General features: G+C 38.6%; 1 protein-coding gene across 5 annotated transcripts; it reads right to left on the reverse strand.

Moving 5' to 3' along the window:
- Window positions 1–55: 55 nt before the first annotated feature.
- LOC103715638 (E3 ubiquitin-protein ligase CHIP-like) lies at window positions 56–12,749 on the reverse strand. 5 transcript variants are annotated; one of them, XM_008803350.6, is made up of 8 exons: window positions 12,367–12,749; window positions 8,482–8,549; window positions 8,319–8,382; window positions 4,455–4,526; window positions 1,115–1,248; window positions 835–988; window positions 644–754; window positions 56–551 (listed from the first exon to the last, which is right to left on the reverse strand). In XM_008803350.6, the coding sequence occupies exons 1-8, from the start codon at window positions 12,481–12,483 to the stop codon at window positions 426–428; spliced, it is 846 nt and encodes a 281-aa protein (XP_008801572.3). In that variant the 5' UTR covers window positions 12,484–12,749; the 3' UTR covers window positions 56–425. The 5 variants fall into 5 exon arrangements, with proteins under 5 accessions (XP_008801572.3, XP_008801554.3, XP_008801578.3 ...); XM_008803332.6 differs by having other exon boundaries at window positions 8,319–8,549; window positions 12,367–12,743; XM_008803356.6 differs by lacking the exon at window positions 4,455–4,526 and having other exon boundaries at window positions 166–551.
- Between the last annotated feature and the right edge of the window lie 2,581 nt (window positions 12,750–15,330).

A 15,330-nucleotide genomic window follows, 5' to 3' on the forward strand; every position in this document is an offset into this window, starting at 1 on the left:
TTGATACAATAAAAAGAAAAAAGATTCCACGCCCACATTGCATATGCCCAAACAATTAGCATTGCATATTCGAAAGATGAATTGGGATGCCTGCATTGCATAACAGGATTCACAGCATTGGAAAGCAAACAAGAAATTACATCAAAACCAAACCCTCATGCCACCTTTGCCAGTTAGTATATTTAAATATAATACTAAAGATATAAGTTTCCCAGAACACTACACCATCACTGCAGACCAGAAACTAAAAGATCTTTATACAACCATTCCAAGGAACCAAAAAAAGGTTTTCCATGCAATGGGCGGAAGGAATCATACAAAAAATAAAGCATCACACCACTACTGAAGCCAATGATGGCATCAAAAATACAGAAGGGGCGAGGGGGCAACATGCTGTATATATGTCTGGCTTGACAACTCCAGCATCAGCTACTGTTATAAGCCCAGCCATGCTCATTCAGATATGCTTGCACAGCTTCTTTGAGGGCCAGATTTGGCACCAACTGGTGTTGTTCAAGCGGCTCCCTTGTGACTGGGTCAAACTTGCCCACCTATAGTCAAGGCTTTGATGCATAATTATAGAGAAGGGCAGCAACATATAAGTTAGAGAACCACATGTCTACAACAAGAAAGAATAAAACACCTGCTTAAGATGCTCAAGAAGCACTGCCCTTTCATAGGTAACACCACTTGGGGTGATCACAGGATCCCGGAAGATATCAAGTGTAATCTTACAGCACAAGTAGTCAGGCACCTACAATATCAAGTATGGCAAATATTACTGGTCCAGATGATAAGGATGCATATATAGGGTTCTTAAGAGTGAGTTCTCACTTGTGTCGGCATGTCAGCTTGTGCAGCTTTACAGAACACTTCGTTTAGGAGTTCAAGTTGTTCAGAATGATCATCAGCAGCATCTTTTGATGCATCTTCAGCTAGAGAATTATCAAGAAAATGATACTCTGCCAAAGCTCTCTCACAGGCCTCCCTGATTTGACAGCACATATTTTGGTAATGTCAAATCTAATAATAGGTCTTGATGCCTGCATTGCTTTATAATACATAAAGATAAGAAACAGAAATTTGGCAACAAGTGCTGGTAGGCATCACCTACTTCAAATTTTGCAGCCTCCACGCATGATTGCTCCATGAAAGTTCCCATTCCATGTACTTTGCTTTGGCAAGAGTCTGCCAAATCTCCTCCACCATACATCCCACAGGGTTTCTCCCTCTCCCCAGATCAAAAGCCTATTTTAGGCGGTAAACTAATAAGTTATTCAAGATTCAAAATCAGCTCAAAAGATAACTAAAATATGATGCCAAAGCACACATTAAAGTTGAATTTCTCATGGCACAATATAATCAGAACAAAGCAAAACCCTATCGGCATGGTTCACCGAGCTGGTATCGGAAGGCATACCGGCTAGGAACCGGTTTGGCACTGTACGTGTCCGTACTGTGCCATTCCAGGGCATATTGACAAAGCGAGAGCCAGAGAGGGAGGAGAGAGGGAGAAGGAGAGAGAAAAAGAGGGAGGAAGGGAGGGAAAGATTTGAAACGGGGGGATCTCTATTCCAATTAGGGAGAGAGAGATTCGAAATAGGGGAAGGAGAGAAGGAGAAGGAGGAGAATAAGAAGAGGAAGGAGGAGAAGGAGGAGGAGAAGGAGAAGGAGAAGAAGAAGGACAACAAGAAGGAGAACAACAACAACAACAACAACAAGGAGAAGGAGAAGAAGAAGAAGAAGAAGAAGAAGAAGAAGAAGAAGAAGAAGAAGAAGAAGAAGAAGGAGAAGGAGAAGGAGAAGAAGAAGGAGAAGGAGAAGGAGAAGGAGAAGGAGAAGAAGAAGAAGAAGAAAAAGGAGAAGAAGGAGAAAAAGGAGAAGGAGAAAAAGAAGGAGACATAGGAGAAGGAGGAGGAGGAGAAGTAGAAGAAGGAGAATAAGGAGGAGGAGGAGGAGGAGGAGGAGGAGGAGGAGGAGGAGGAGGAGAAGGGGAAGAAGGAGAAGGAGAAGGAGAAGGAGAAGGGGAAGAAGGAGAAGGAGAAGGAGAAGGAGGAGAAAAGGAAGAAGAAGGAGAAGGAGGAGGAGGAGGAGGAGGAGGAGAATTAGAAGGAGAAGCAGCGGAAGAAGAAGAAGCAGAAGAAGTAGGACAAGAAGAATTAGAAGGAGAAGAAGAAGAAGGAGAAGAAGGTGAAGAAGGAGGAGGAGGAGGAGGAGGAGAAGGAGCAAAAGAAGAAGAAGGAGCAGAAGGAGCAAAAGAAGAAGAAAGAGCAGAAGGAGAAGAAGAAGAAAGAGCAGAAGGAGAAGAAGAAGAAAAGGCAGAAGCAGAAGAAGCAAAAGAAGAAAGGAGAAGAAAGCAGAAGAAGGAGAAGGAGAGAAATCAGAAGAAGGAGAAGGAAGCAGAAGGAAAAGGAGAAAAAGAAGAAGAATCGGAAGGAGGAGGAGGAGGAGGAGGAGGAGAAGACACAAAAGAAGAAGAAGGTGAAGAAGGAGAAGAAGCGGAAGGAGAAGAAAGCAGAAGAAGGAGAAGGAGAAGAAAGCAGAAGAAGAAGACGGAGAAGAAAGCAGAAGAAGGAGAAGGAGAAGGAGAAGAGGAAGCAAGCAAAAGAAGAAGAAGGAGAAGGAGAAGAGGGAGAAGCAAGCAAAAGAAGAAGAAGGAGAAGGAGAAGAGGGAGAAGCAAGCAAAAGAAGAAGAAGGAGAAGGAGAAGAAGGAGAAGAAGGACAAGAAGGACAAGAAGGACAAGAAGGAGAAGAAGGAGAAAGAGGAGAAGAAGGAGAAGAAAACAGAAGAAGGAGAAGGAGAAGAAGGACAAGAAGGAGAAGAAGGAGAAAGAGGAGAAGAAGGAGAAGAAAGTCGAAGAAGGAGAAGAAAGCAGGAGAAGAATGAGAAGAAGAAAAAAAAGAAGCAGAAGAAGGAGGAGGAGATAGAGAAGAAAGCAGAAGAAGGAGAAGAAAGCAAAAGGAAAGAAAGCAGAAGGAGAAGAAGAAGAAGAAGAAGAAGGAGGAGGAAGAGGAGGAGAAGAAGCAGAAGCAGAAGAAGAAGAAGAAGAAGAATAAAGAGAAGAAGGAGAAGAAGAAAAAGAGAAAGAAGGAGAAGGAGAAGGAGGAGAAGGAGCAGAAGAAGGAGAAGAAGAAGATGATGATGATGATGATGATGATGAAGAAGCAAAAGAAGCAGAAGCAGAAGCAGAAGAAGGGGAAGAAGGACAAGAAAGCAGAAGGAGAAGAAGAAGAAGTAGAAGAAGAAAGAGGAGGAGAAGGAGGAGAAGTAGAAGAAGCAGAAGAAGGAGAAGGAGAAGGAGAAGAAGAAGGAGGAGACAAAGGAGAAGGAGAAGAAAGGAGAAGGAGAAGAAGGAGAAGAAAGTAGAAGAAGAAGGAGAAGGAGGAGGAGAAGGAGAAGGAGAAGAAGGAGCAGAAGGAAAAGGAGAAGAAGGAGAAGGAGAAGAAGGAGAAGCAGAAGGAGGAGGAGGAGGAGGAGCAGAAGGAGAAAGAGAAGAAGGAGAAGCGGAAGAAGGAGGAGGAGGAGGAGGAGGAGAAGGAGGAGGAGAAGAAGTAGAAGAAGCCGAAGAAGGAGAAGAAGAAGCAAAAAAAGAAGAAGAAGCAGAAGAAGAAGAAGAAGGAGGAGGAGGAGGAGGAGAAGAACGAGGAGGGGGAGGAGAAGAAGAAGACGATGATGAAGAAGAAGAAGAAGCAAAAGAAGAAAAAGAAGAAGAAGAAGAAGGATAAAAAGAAGAAGGAGAAGAAGAAGAAGAAGGAGAAGAACCAGAAGAAGGAGAAGAAGATGGAGAGGAAGCAGAAGAAAATGATGAAGAAGAAGAAGGAGAAAGAGAAGGAGAAGGAGAACAAAAGAAGAAGGAGAAGAAGAAGGAGGAAGAGAAGGAGGAGGAGGAGGAGGAGAAGAAGGAGAAGAAGGAGAAGGAGGAGGAGGAGGAGGAGGAAAAGAAGAAGAAGAAGGAGAAGAAGAGGCAGAAGAAGAAGAAGAAGCTGAAGCTAAAGCAGAAGAAGAAGAAGAAGCAAAAGAAGAAGAAGAGGAGGAGGACAAGAAACATCATAGAAACATTAAAAACATCAAGAAACATCAAATTATACTTAAAATCATTGAAAAAAAATAAAAAAAATATTAATTACCATTAACTTAAAAATATTGAAAAAAAATGGTGTGTCGGTTCCGACAGGCACGCCACTGCATGCCGTATGTCGGTACCGTAGCGTACCGAACCAGCCGCTGACCTGTACGAGTCCCGGTACCGGTCAAGCGGACTATCATAGGCACATGAAAGAAATAAAAGCTCACAAAATCTTTAGTTGAAAGCCAAGTTGAATGTCTTGAGTCATGATAAAAAATGGAAAGAAAGGAAAGGCAAAAAAAGAGATATGAGCTTGACTCAAGTATTGTGATATAAATGTAGAAGGAAGAGAGCAAGGACTATAGTGGTTATTACAAGTACCCAACCTTGTGCAGTTGTTTGATTCCCCCAGCAAATTCTTGCCTTTCTATCAATGCAAGCCCTAGCATATAGTGAGCCTTTCAATATAACAGAGAAAGTACAGTCGGTTATGACACAAGACATAGAAAATCATTTAAACAAATCAGTACATAAGGGAAAAGAAATTGCAGTTGCATGCAAGACATGACAGTATATCATATTCATTATGAAGAACCACTGTATAACCACAATATTAGTAACAATAATTTTTGAATCAATGGTTGTTAAAAAGACATGGCAGATGCTACATCACAATATTTGTCGCAGGGCACAAAACAGGCAAAGGGAACAAGAAGGTAAAATACCTCATCCACATATTTAGATCACACCATAATAGTGATAAAGCACAGGGCTGCTACAGAACTATATTGACTTGTGATATGCAAAATACATTAATATTCTTTTAGTTTAATATTTTCAAGATTTTACTAATTTTCTTGTGTGTCTTCATTTGATTAAATTGCAGGTAACAAGAAAAGCCTCAAATACTTATGTAAGTATGTCTTCCCTATGTGCAAGACATATTTAAAGAGGCAAAACTGAAACAGATTCAAGGTAAAGTAATTGTGCTCCAGTGACAGCCAGAATTATGTACATGTTACAAAGACTTATAATCCTTTCAATATCTACTCAAGGCACAACATGTCTTAAAGCAAATTGGACATCAGTTCAGGAGCATATGGACAAACAAAAGACTGTCATCCAAGAAACAATTATGAAAAGAGATAAAGGCAAAGAGGGAAGAATAAAATTATGCACAATAGATATACAGATACAAATATATTACATATACATCACATATATATGGACATGAAAATAATTAAAGTAAGCACAAGGAAACACATGGGCACACGTAGAACCAGCTTCCATGTAGACTTTCCCATGGCTTTGCAAGCACTTATAGTCTCCAATTTGCTACCGTAAAGAAGCTCCCAATTTAAGAATACTAACTGAGATATCTTCCAATTTGATTCCCAAGATATGAATACGGTGTCAATCAAAATGTGGAAAACAAGATCTACAATATGCCGCAGCAGGAGGCAGCACAGCAAGTGTTAAAAAATTAAAAAGAAAAAAAAAACAAGAAAGAAAGAAAAGTGAGCAACAATATGTCAAAATCTTAGCAACCCCCAAACAAGTCCCTTATGTGCATGCATGCACAAGAACACAAGATATGTATATGTGTATCTGCTTAGATGCATACAAACACAGAAAGACAGACACACATGTGTGCATGTGTATACATGCATATTGTCTATTAAGAATAATTTTCAAAATGGGCGTGATTCTGCATGATATTGTCAAGTTTGTTTCATTCTATCCAGCACAATGATAGTTAAATTATAGTTTATTGTCCCTAGAACTACAGAACTAGACATCACCATCATTTTGAAATATCCAACCTGTTAAAAACTTCAGAATCTCCCACAGAAAGTAAGTTATTTCAAATTAAACCTATCTTCTAGGTGCTTTTTTCAAACACACTTTAACATCGACAAGTTATTGAGAGAAATATAAAAGAACCATTCAGTCTCATCTTAACTCAAAATGAATAACCTAATTTGCTACCATCTCTTCCCCGTAATAATAAATGAGACATTTATTAGCGGTTGTTCTAGGAATGTACCTCAAAAACAATAATCGATTGATTATTGAAGTCAATAGTGGTTGTGCATGTCTTGTGAACCTTAAATTGCAAACCTGCCTTCCCCCACATCCAACACAAAAAGTTCCCGGTTCAAACTATCATAACAGAATTTCCAGAACCATACAGTACTCCAATACTTGAAAACCAAGCCCAACCTCAAAACAAAGTCAAATAGAAGCCCTCCCAAAACTTTTAACAGTCCCTCCAAACCACTGGAACATACTTCTATAGAGAGTCTATATTCTTTAAGTCAACAATTCTAGCAAGTGTGGTTACTGTTGACATGTTTCTCTGAAGATTCCACACAATTTAGTTAAGAAAAAGATTACCAGGCACTATCAGCGTTATGATGTCTCCATGACCATTTGGCTCAAACTGATAATATTCATTGCCCACTTAAACCCCTCCCCACTTTGATGTACCAACTCTCTCAAAACTAATCCAAGCATCCAGAAGATCTGAAACCTAGAGTGATACAATATTCCAACTTATCCAATCACGTGATAGTAAAACAAATGACAGTAAACAAGGAATGCTCATCATCTAGCATGAGTGTAAGCTATATGTCAAAGGAAAAAATAAAGGAAAAACTCTGACTAAGAGGCCTAATGTCAATCCCGGATAGTAAGTTAGTAACCAAATTTTAACACCATCTTCAGACAATGAACAATCTACATTTATGAAAGAAATTGAGCTCTTGACAGCAACATAGCCCTAGCTCGACTGTCCATTCAAAATTTACTGAAAACTTTTGAGCTTGGATACAAGATGGATTATTTACTAAAACGTATTTTTTTTTTGTGCAGCAGCATCTCACTACATGTGGCCATGAGTACACCCAGAATAATCACAGTACAAAGTATGCTCTAGTGCCAGCAGCACGTGCTCCAAGGCCTCCCATGAGATGGCACCAGGTTGGCATGCTGCAAAGGAGGCGACCCAGTCCGCTGCATTGTTCGCCTCCCGAAACATATGCAAAATGCGAAAAGACTCAAACTCCTCCATAAGGTGGCAAATATCATGGACTAGGGGGTGCAAGTCCGTCCTGGCATGCCCGCTCCGGATCCAATTGATCACTGTAGCAACCTTCTTGTCCACCATGAATTTTATCAATGATTAAAAAAACTCTAATAGATTGTATCAAGGAGTCTCCGGACTAGACCCCAAACCAATACCATCCTATTATAATGTCGGTACACGATACGGTACAAGATGGTGAGAAGTACCAAGTGTTAGTACAGTAAAAGACTGCATACCGCTGCGGTACCGGTACTGGTACGGTACTAGCCAGTATGGCGAACCTTAGATTGTATAGGTCTCTGTAATCAGGAAGATCCCATTTTAACCAATACAAGATGATTTCAACCAACTGTCCAGTTTGGAACCGCCTTCATATTAACCAATTCCCTATCCATATACATGTAACTACGACCATCTTACTAGAACAGTTATACATATAGCATTTGATGTAAATCTTAGGATTCTTAGATTATTTATTCATATATGGTTGGGGATCTGCAAAGCAGACAACCTAAGCTGATCCATAACCACTTACCTGGATTTATCCAACATGTTATCCATCAATCTAGCTTACATTTACCTTAGATGAGAAAACTGGTACCAACATGAGTATGTATGAGCATATGTATCTGAATACATAAATGTTTGTCAACATGCTTAAATATGCATTTTGCAGGCAGTCCTGGAATAATACAATCATCGCACCTTACACCATCTCTCATGCAGCTCAAATTAGTCCCTCTGGACAGATTTCAGGCTGCCACGTATGCACTCTCAAGATTAACTAAAGCAAAAAGTAGATATAAAGACCTCAAATGCCATTTAGACTACAAAGAATGGCCCAAATACAACAATCCCAGTAAAATGGCAGTCGTAACAGAGTAAACATAATTATTTACTCCAGATTGCAACAAATGAATCATGCCTAAAAGGTCTAAACAGATCCAATTGATATTTCTTTGAGCAAAATAGGAAATCATCAACCAAAATAGGCAATCACCTAGCACAACTATAATTAGTAGGGCAGCAATCAATTGAGAGCATTCAAACCATCTAACAATATGCAAACATCGTAAAAACAAAGAAGGCCATGGCTTCCACTTTTAAAACATAAATTTAGCATAACAACTAATATGCATATAAATAGTGAGATTGTGCCTACCTTAACAGAATTGCTATCAAGTTCGAGAGCTTTTCTGCAATCCTCTTCAACTTTTGTCCACTCTCTACCAAATGCAACAAGCAACGAAATGCAAAACCCATCAACATAATGAAGAGAAATTATTGAAAAAGGAGAACAAGAGATATATATTGCTTTTGCAGACTTCCGCTTCTGATAGCAGAGTGCCCGGTTTGTCCAATACACTGCCACATTTGGGCACAAAGTAATTGCCTGAAATCCCAAACAATTGAATCAAGAAACAAAGAGATATCAAAGATATGAAACAGCTTAGTAGGAACAAAGAACAAAACTTTAGGGGATACGATCAAGAACTCCATTTGGGGAGGAAAAAATAATGTTAATAATAATGAGCAATATATCAGGGGAAAAAAATGTGATTTGACGTGACAAGAATTCAATGGTTTGACACCGTTTGACTTGGAAAATGAACTACATAGAAGAAAAAAATAAAGAATCAAGGCCATCCGAATCAAGTCCAAAGATCAAGTCAAAAGACTGCCATGAAATCAAGAAATTAATCATTAGAATTGGAAGGGGGGGAAGGCAAATAGTGATTAAGGTTTACAGATACCTCGGTGTAGGCATCCATGGCAGCTCCAATGCATTCTTTCTTGAAAATGGCATTACCATCAAGCCTCCAGAGCTTAGCTTTCCCAGCGATGCTTACCAGCACCAATGCCATCACCCTCCCCACCTTCTCCTTCCTCTCTTCCACTTGTCTTCTCTCTTCTTAGAGGTAGGAAGGGAGTGAAGAAAAGATCATCTATATTTCCTGATTTCCTTTCTAGGGTTCAGATTTTTATCATTCTTTTGTGTTCCTGATAAAGCTTCCAAAGAAGAAAGAAACCAAGAAATAATTTTTTGGGGGTGGGGTTGAGGGGTGGAGTTGCTGCAGAGAACAAGGAACATGAAAGTTCGGGTTTTAACTAGTACAGCTGACAGCAGATTGTGAACATTTCAAGGCTTATTATCCTTCTAACATTAAATAAACTAGTGTTGGGCACGTGCAAGGCACCTAATAGGAAGTATGATTTCCTAAAAATATTTCTCATTATTTATGCAACTTGAAAAATACCCTCCAACTTCTCTTGGGAGGTCCACTTATCTGTTTCTCACCCACCGAGTAAGAACTGGACTAAGTGTGTTTTCAGAAAATGGAAGTAGCTTTAAGGTCGAGGAGTGTGATAGGGCTATGGACACACCAGCTGAAGCTAATTTCAAGTTTTAGCATTGGATGATAGCATATACTGTATACAGTCCTTTCAACATTCACTAAGTGTTGGCCTCATGCAATGCAATGCATGTCAGAGGATCCAGGACGGCTTTGATTTATTTGAAAAAAGATTTTTCTATTATTATTTGATTATGTACCATGTAAATGCATGCCTACTTTTGGCTCGTAAATTTTTCTTGTTTATCTAAAGCAATAAGAGAAAACTGAACCATGATGAGGTACTATTAGTATCCATAGTACCTATAAAGGTGTGAGGTGTGGAGAGTGAATATTACCAGAATAACTAGCAAAAATCATATGCAGCATTCTTGCAGATCGAACCAATAGATCGATTTGTGTGTGCATACACACACACTAGCACTAGAACAAGCTAATGTTGATACAATGTAGGAGATATTTGATGGGTCATCATGATTCCTTCAACATATGATAAATCTTAAATATTTAAATATTCATATATGTTAACTATTGAATATACAGCATACATAGGACTTATTAAAAAGGAAAGTATTCATGGACACCCATGATTCCATCAACCAATGTAAAGATTGGGGATCAGATTTTTTTCTTGACATTAAACTTTTTCAAAGTTTCATTAGTTGTGTTCCCTTTTCACACACACAGAGAAAGAGAGGGAAGGAAGCATTTAATAGGACATAATTACTAAATAAAGGCCACTTTTACAAGGAGAACCACAATCAATCTAAATCTTCACCTTAGGCTCTTGCATTATATATAGAGAGATGATGCTAAATCTTTTGAGCAGTGCATGTAGCACAATACACAGAATTTTAATAAAGTACTTAAAAGATTGCAATGCAGTTTAGCTTTTATGGCACTCTTAATTTCCCCTGGGAATTAATTGTGCGAGCTACTTATTACTTTCTAGAGAGCTTAAATGCCATAGAACTATAAGTACAATAAAGACCAAAAAACTATAAGCGTGCGCCTTATACCATAAATTAGCAAACAAAAGTGGCATAAATTAATGATGAAGGTAACCCCATATAAACCTTTGACTTTTAAATAAATCACTCTTCTTTTAAATAACCTACAAACCATGGACTGCCGAACCAGGTAATTCGAGGCATACCGAACTAGACCGATCGGTAACTAGCACGGTTCAACCGTTCAATTAAATCTTCTTTTATATATATATGGCTCGATGGGTCTCTTGAAGCTTCTATCCGGTCTCCCTCTCTAGATTCTTCTCTCTTTGTAATCTCTCTCTTTCGATGATCTCTCTCCCAGCGATCTCTGTCTATTGACCTCTTGAAACTTCTCTCCAGCTCTCTCTATCCCTGATTGACAGTTCAGACGGTATCTCCCTCTCGATCAACGCCAATGCAATGCTGACGCCCTTTTTTTCCCTCGATCTGGCATGGTTCTCAAGCCCTAGATCAACATCGATGCTAATGCCTCTCCCTTGGTACATCTCTCTCCCCCTCCCTCCCTTATCCTTCTCCCTCTTCCCCCTTTCATCTTCTCTCTCCTCCTGGTTCTCCTCCTTCGAGGGATAGGGTAGGGGTCAAGGTCAGGGTTAGGATTTCTTCCTCTCTCCCCTCCTCTTCTCCCAAGCTTTCAACTCCGATACACCTTGGCTTAGTACGATACTTACTAGTACCATACCAAATCGATTGTTGGCCAATACGAGCTCTGGTACTGGTTCTTGCTACAAACTTTTAATATAATTGTTTGCTTAAATTATTCTGACTTCTAAGAATATTCATCTTGTTCTCTACTTGTTATTTAGTATGCATTGAAATAACTAGGGGTAAGTTGGTAACATTAGCAAACCCTAAATTGAAAACAAGATAAGAGCATTTATCGGCATGAGTGAGCGACATTGAGTACAGATATTTATAGGAAATAATTAAATTTCCAGATATTATATATAAATCATAAAACAAAGGACTTCTATGCAGACTACTAAATTTCTACATGCAATATGGTGAAATTTTTTTTGTCTCTGATCATTTTTCAAAGAAATATTTCAATATTTAGATCATGCATTCAACTGAAGGTTTTGCCTCCGTTTCCTTAATAGCAGCCTTGCAGCTTGCCGATATTTTAGAATGCTCACATAGTACCTAAGCCTTTTTCTATCCTCACAAAGACACCAAGGGAAGGTTCATAAATATTTGACTAACTCATTCAATAAACTATCACTGACACTTATCACCAGTAAACTTAATCCAGAAGAAAACAAGTTGGGTGCTCCAAGCCCTATACGTCCAGGCCTTGCCTTAAAAGTAGACTTGCCTATCCCCATCTAGAACTGTAGCATCGTCTATCAATCAGTTGGAAGATGAATGGAAATGCCTAAAGAGTGTAACTTCCTTAACCACGGAGAGCAACAAGAAACCAAGTTTGACATCACGAGAACCTAGAAAGTAGTGTAGTGTATTGACCTGATGGGAACAGCTATTTCTTGCTTCCTTATCCAAGGCCTAGAATATAGAACCTTCAGAATTCATGTGAAAAATTAAGAAAAAACACCAAAAGAAACCAATCAAATAGCAAAGAAATAGAACAGGTAACAGAGAACAAATAAAGGTCGAAACTTAAGACGAACAACGAGATCAAGAACTCGATTTGGAAAAGAAAACTAGCATCTTGGTCCTAAAGACCGTGATTTGACTCCCTCTGACTCAAAGAACAAACTGAATGTAAGAGAAAAGAAGTCCCAAGACCATCCAAATCAAATCGAAGGCTGCTAGAGAATAATCAAGAACCGGATCATTAGGAACCGGAAGAAACAGGAGGAAAGAAGCGGTTGGGGTATGAGGATACCTCTGTGTAGGCATCAATGGCAGCGCCGATGCGTTGTTTCTTGAAGAAGGCGTTTCCATCGAGCCTCCGGAGCTCTGCTTGCTTGGCGACGCTCGCCGGCACCGGGCGCAGAGTCATTGCCCTCTCCCTCTTCTCTCTCCTTCTTTCTTGCTTTCTTCTCTACTCGTCTTCGCTTCTCCTTCTTGGCGGGAGAAGAGGGAGGGGAAGAAAAGAAGACGAGATCGTTGTTTATATTCTAAATCTTCCTTCTGGGGTTTCGATTTTCTTCCTTCTTGTCTTTCTACGGTTGTCGAAATTTTGTGGGGAAGAAGAGAATGAATTGAAGAGAGATGGAGAGAGAAGCTTTTGCGTTCTTGCAACCGAATCAATAAGAAAGCTACGGTGCGACACATGTCCTTTAGCATATGAATAAAGGACGGAGCACGTGCCATGCACGTGTTTGAACAGAAGGGCCATCTTGATGAATGGCCATGATCCTATCAATCAAAAAGTCTTATAATAGATTTGATAATTATTTTCTTAATTTTTATTCTCTTTGTTATTTGTGAATGTATAATATAAAGTATATTGGAGAAAAAATTATGCATAAATGAAAAAAGAATCATAGATGTCATGATAAAATAAAAAGGGAGGTTACGCCATATTATGGAACACATCCTCAAAAGTGTTGTCTTCCTATGGTACATGCCAAAGAAAAATAAAATAAAGAGGACAAAATATACTATCTTAGCATTATTTTAGCCAAATAAACTCTTTATTTTTTTTCTAACATCACAACCCTATATAATTAACTATTTTCAATTGTTATTATGATTAAGAGATGAATCGAGGCTTGCTCCAACCTTTAATGGTTACACCTTTCTGCTTAGCAATCAATGGTTCAATTCTGAATAGTGCATCCTAAGAATCTAGACTTAGTAGCAAAATAATTAAATATTTTAACGATAGAATCACAACTATCTATACTTTATCTCACCACGATCTCAATCATCCAAACATTACTCCCTTGAGTATAAAAAAAATTGTATATGTAAATTGTAAAATCACAATCACTACTTCATCTTACCACCATCCCAGTAAACAATACATTACTCCCTATTGTTCTTTAAGTCAGTTATGTTTTCTATCCTATGGAGATAATGCTAACTAGTAGCAAATATGACATAATATACAACATTTCAATTAGGTAGTTAGAGTTTACTTTCTACTCAATTAAATACTTAGAAAGGTTTCTTAATATTGATGGTCTTCTTTGCGGATTGTTAGATTTCTACATGCAATAATATGGAATTTCTTATGCTTGATCATTTTTCAATTAAATACTTTCATGGCTAGGTCATCCATTTAATCAATTCCATTGATCTTCTCATTCATTTACTTTTCAATAATTGAAAATTTTTACCTCTATTTGTTACTTAGAAAAGTCTTCCCAACTTGCCCATATTTTAAAATGCACATTCCCAAAAATGAGACATTACATTGGCTTTAGCATGACTAATTTAGTAATGCATTTATGTAAATGGTAGTGAAGGAGATAGAGGTGAAATCTTAATTAATGTAGGACTTTTCTATTGTGAATTTACTTTTATCTTTCTACTATTGTAACAGAATTCCTTCAGTATTACTACTTTTAGACCGACTCTACTTCCATCAAGTTTTCAATTTGCAATGTTTTATCCCTACCAGCTACATGTGCATCACATGTAATACTAGAAGAGTTGTTTGGAGCCATGTAGTTGAAGTTGAATGAATGCTCAAACCATATTACAACTTAAGCTACAATAGTTGATTTACAAAAAGAAGTTCACTTCTTATGTTTAGAGGAGAATTTGGGAAAAAGATGTATGCCTTTAATATACATTCTATCGAACACTTTGCAAACGTATATCGGATGAGAGTGCTCAACATATATGGAGATGAAGATTTTCTAAACGAAGAGGTTGGTGTTGAAGCTGTTGGTGGAGAGAGCCTATGCATCCATTAGGAGGGAACAAGTGGTGGTGCAAGTCTTGAGGAAAGAGAAGAAGGTGAAGGATGAGAGGTGGAGGAAGAGGAGGTGGAGTGGAGGAAGAGGGTGCTGCAATGAAGCCCAACATGAAGGATGCAGCCAAGGGCCTACCAGAGGTGACAGGTGCCACCGTCGACAACAAGGGTAGAAACTAGGAGGGAGTCAATAGTAGGGTGGGGGAGAATAGAGAGGGAAAAATGAGAAGCCTTCTTCAGTGAAGAATTGAAGATCGAGGTAAAAGAGGAGATCATGGGGCTCTCGGGGGTGGTAGAGGCCGGTGGAGACATTGAAGGTGGTGAGGAGAGACTTGAAAGCATGAGGTAGGGAGGAGAAAGAAAAGGAAGGAGAAGGAAAGAAAATATTTCTTTTTATTATTACGATACCTATTCAAGCAATTGCAACTAATCCCATAACTATTTTGATCGTAAGTCAACCTACTGCAAAATAGTTCTGAATTGTAACTCAACAAGAAACTCAACTTACTATGCAATTTAAGTTGAAATCATCCAAACAAGTAAACTAGACTAGACCTGCTACTTGAGCTGATGCAACTCCAGTTACAAACTCCAACTAGCACTAAGTAAAGAAAAACTAAATAGTTAGGAATTTCACTATTAAATTAAAAAAGAAAAAGTCAAAATTCTTTAAAGTAAAACATTGGATCTTAAAATTAACTCCCAAATCTCAAAAACATTATACTAGCCGACTCTTCATTTTCTTCAATCAGATATGGATGGAAAGCAGTGGTGCTTCATTTACATGCATTGCATATATCAAGATCTAACACCGAAAAGATAGCCTTCTTTGCTAAGAAATCAGATGGATTTTACAATATGACATGAGATGGTAGGCAGAGAATCTTATCTTCCCCTTCCTAGGCAAACTAAAGGTTCATCGGCTTCTAAAATGTTGCTAAGAGATTAGAACAAAATTTTCCCACTTAATAATGCACTATC

Source organism: Phoenix dactylifera, chromosome 4, assembly GCF_051530095.1.
Source record: "Phoenix dactylifera cultivar Ajwa chromosome 4, Ajwa_hap1_PhDact_Kaust_v1.1, whole genome shotgun sequence".
NCBI lineage: Eukaryota > Viridiplantae > Streptophyta > Magnoliopsida > Arecales > Arecaceae > Phoenix > Phoenix dactylifera.

Bases quoted from the DNA above. Each gene is read 5' to 3' on its own strand.
- LOC103715638 (XM_008803332.6), bottom strand. From the start codon at position 12,483: ATGACTCTGCGCCCGGTGCCGGCGAGCGTCGCCAAGCAAGCAGAGCTC. The intron at 4,527-8,318 runs GTAGGCACAATC...TTATATTGAAAG, and splicing joins TTGATAGCAATTCTGTTAAG to GCTCACTATATGCTAGGGCT. The intron at 1,249-4,454 runs GTTGGGTACTTG...CGCCTAAAATAG, and splicing joins GAATCAAACAACTGCACAAG to GCTTTTGATCTGGGGAGAGG.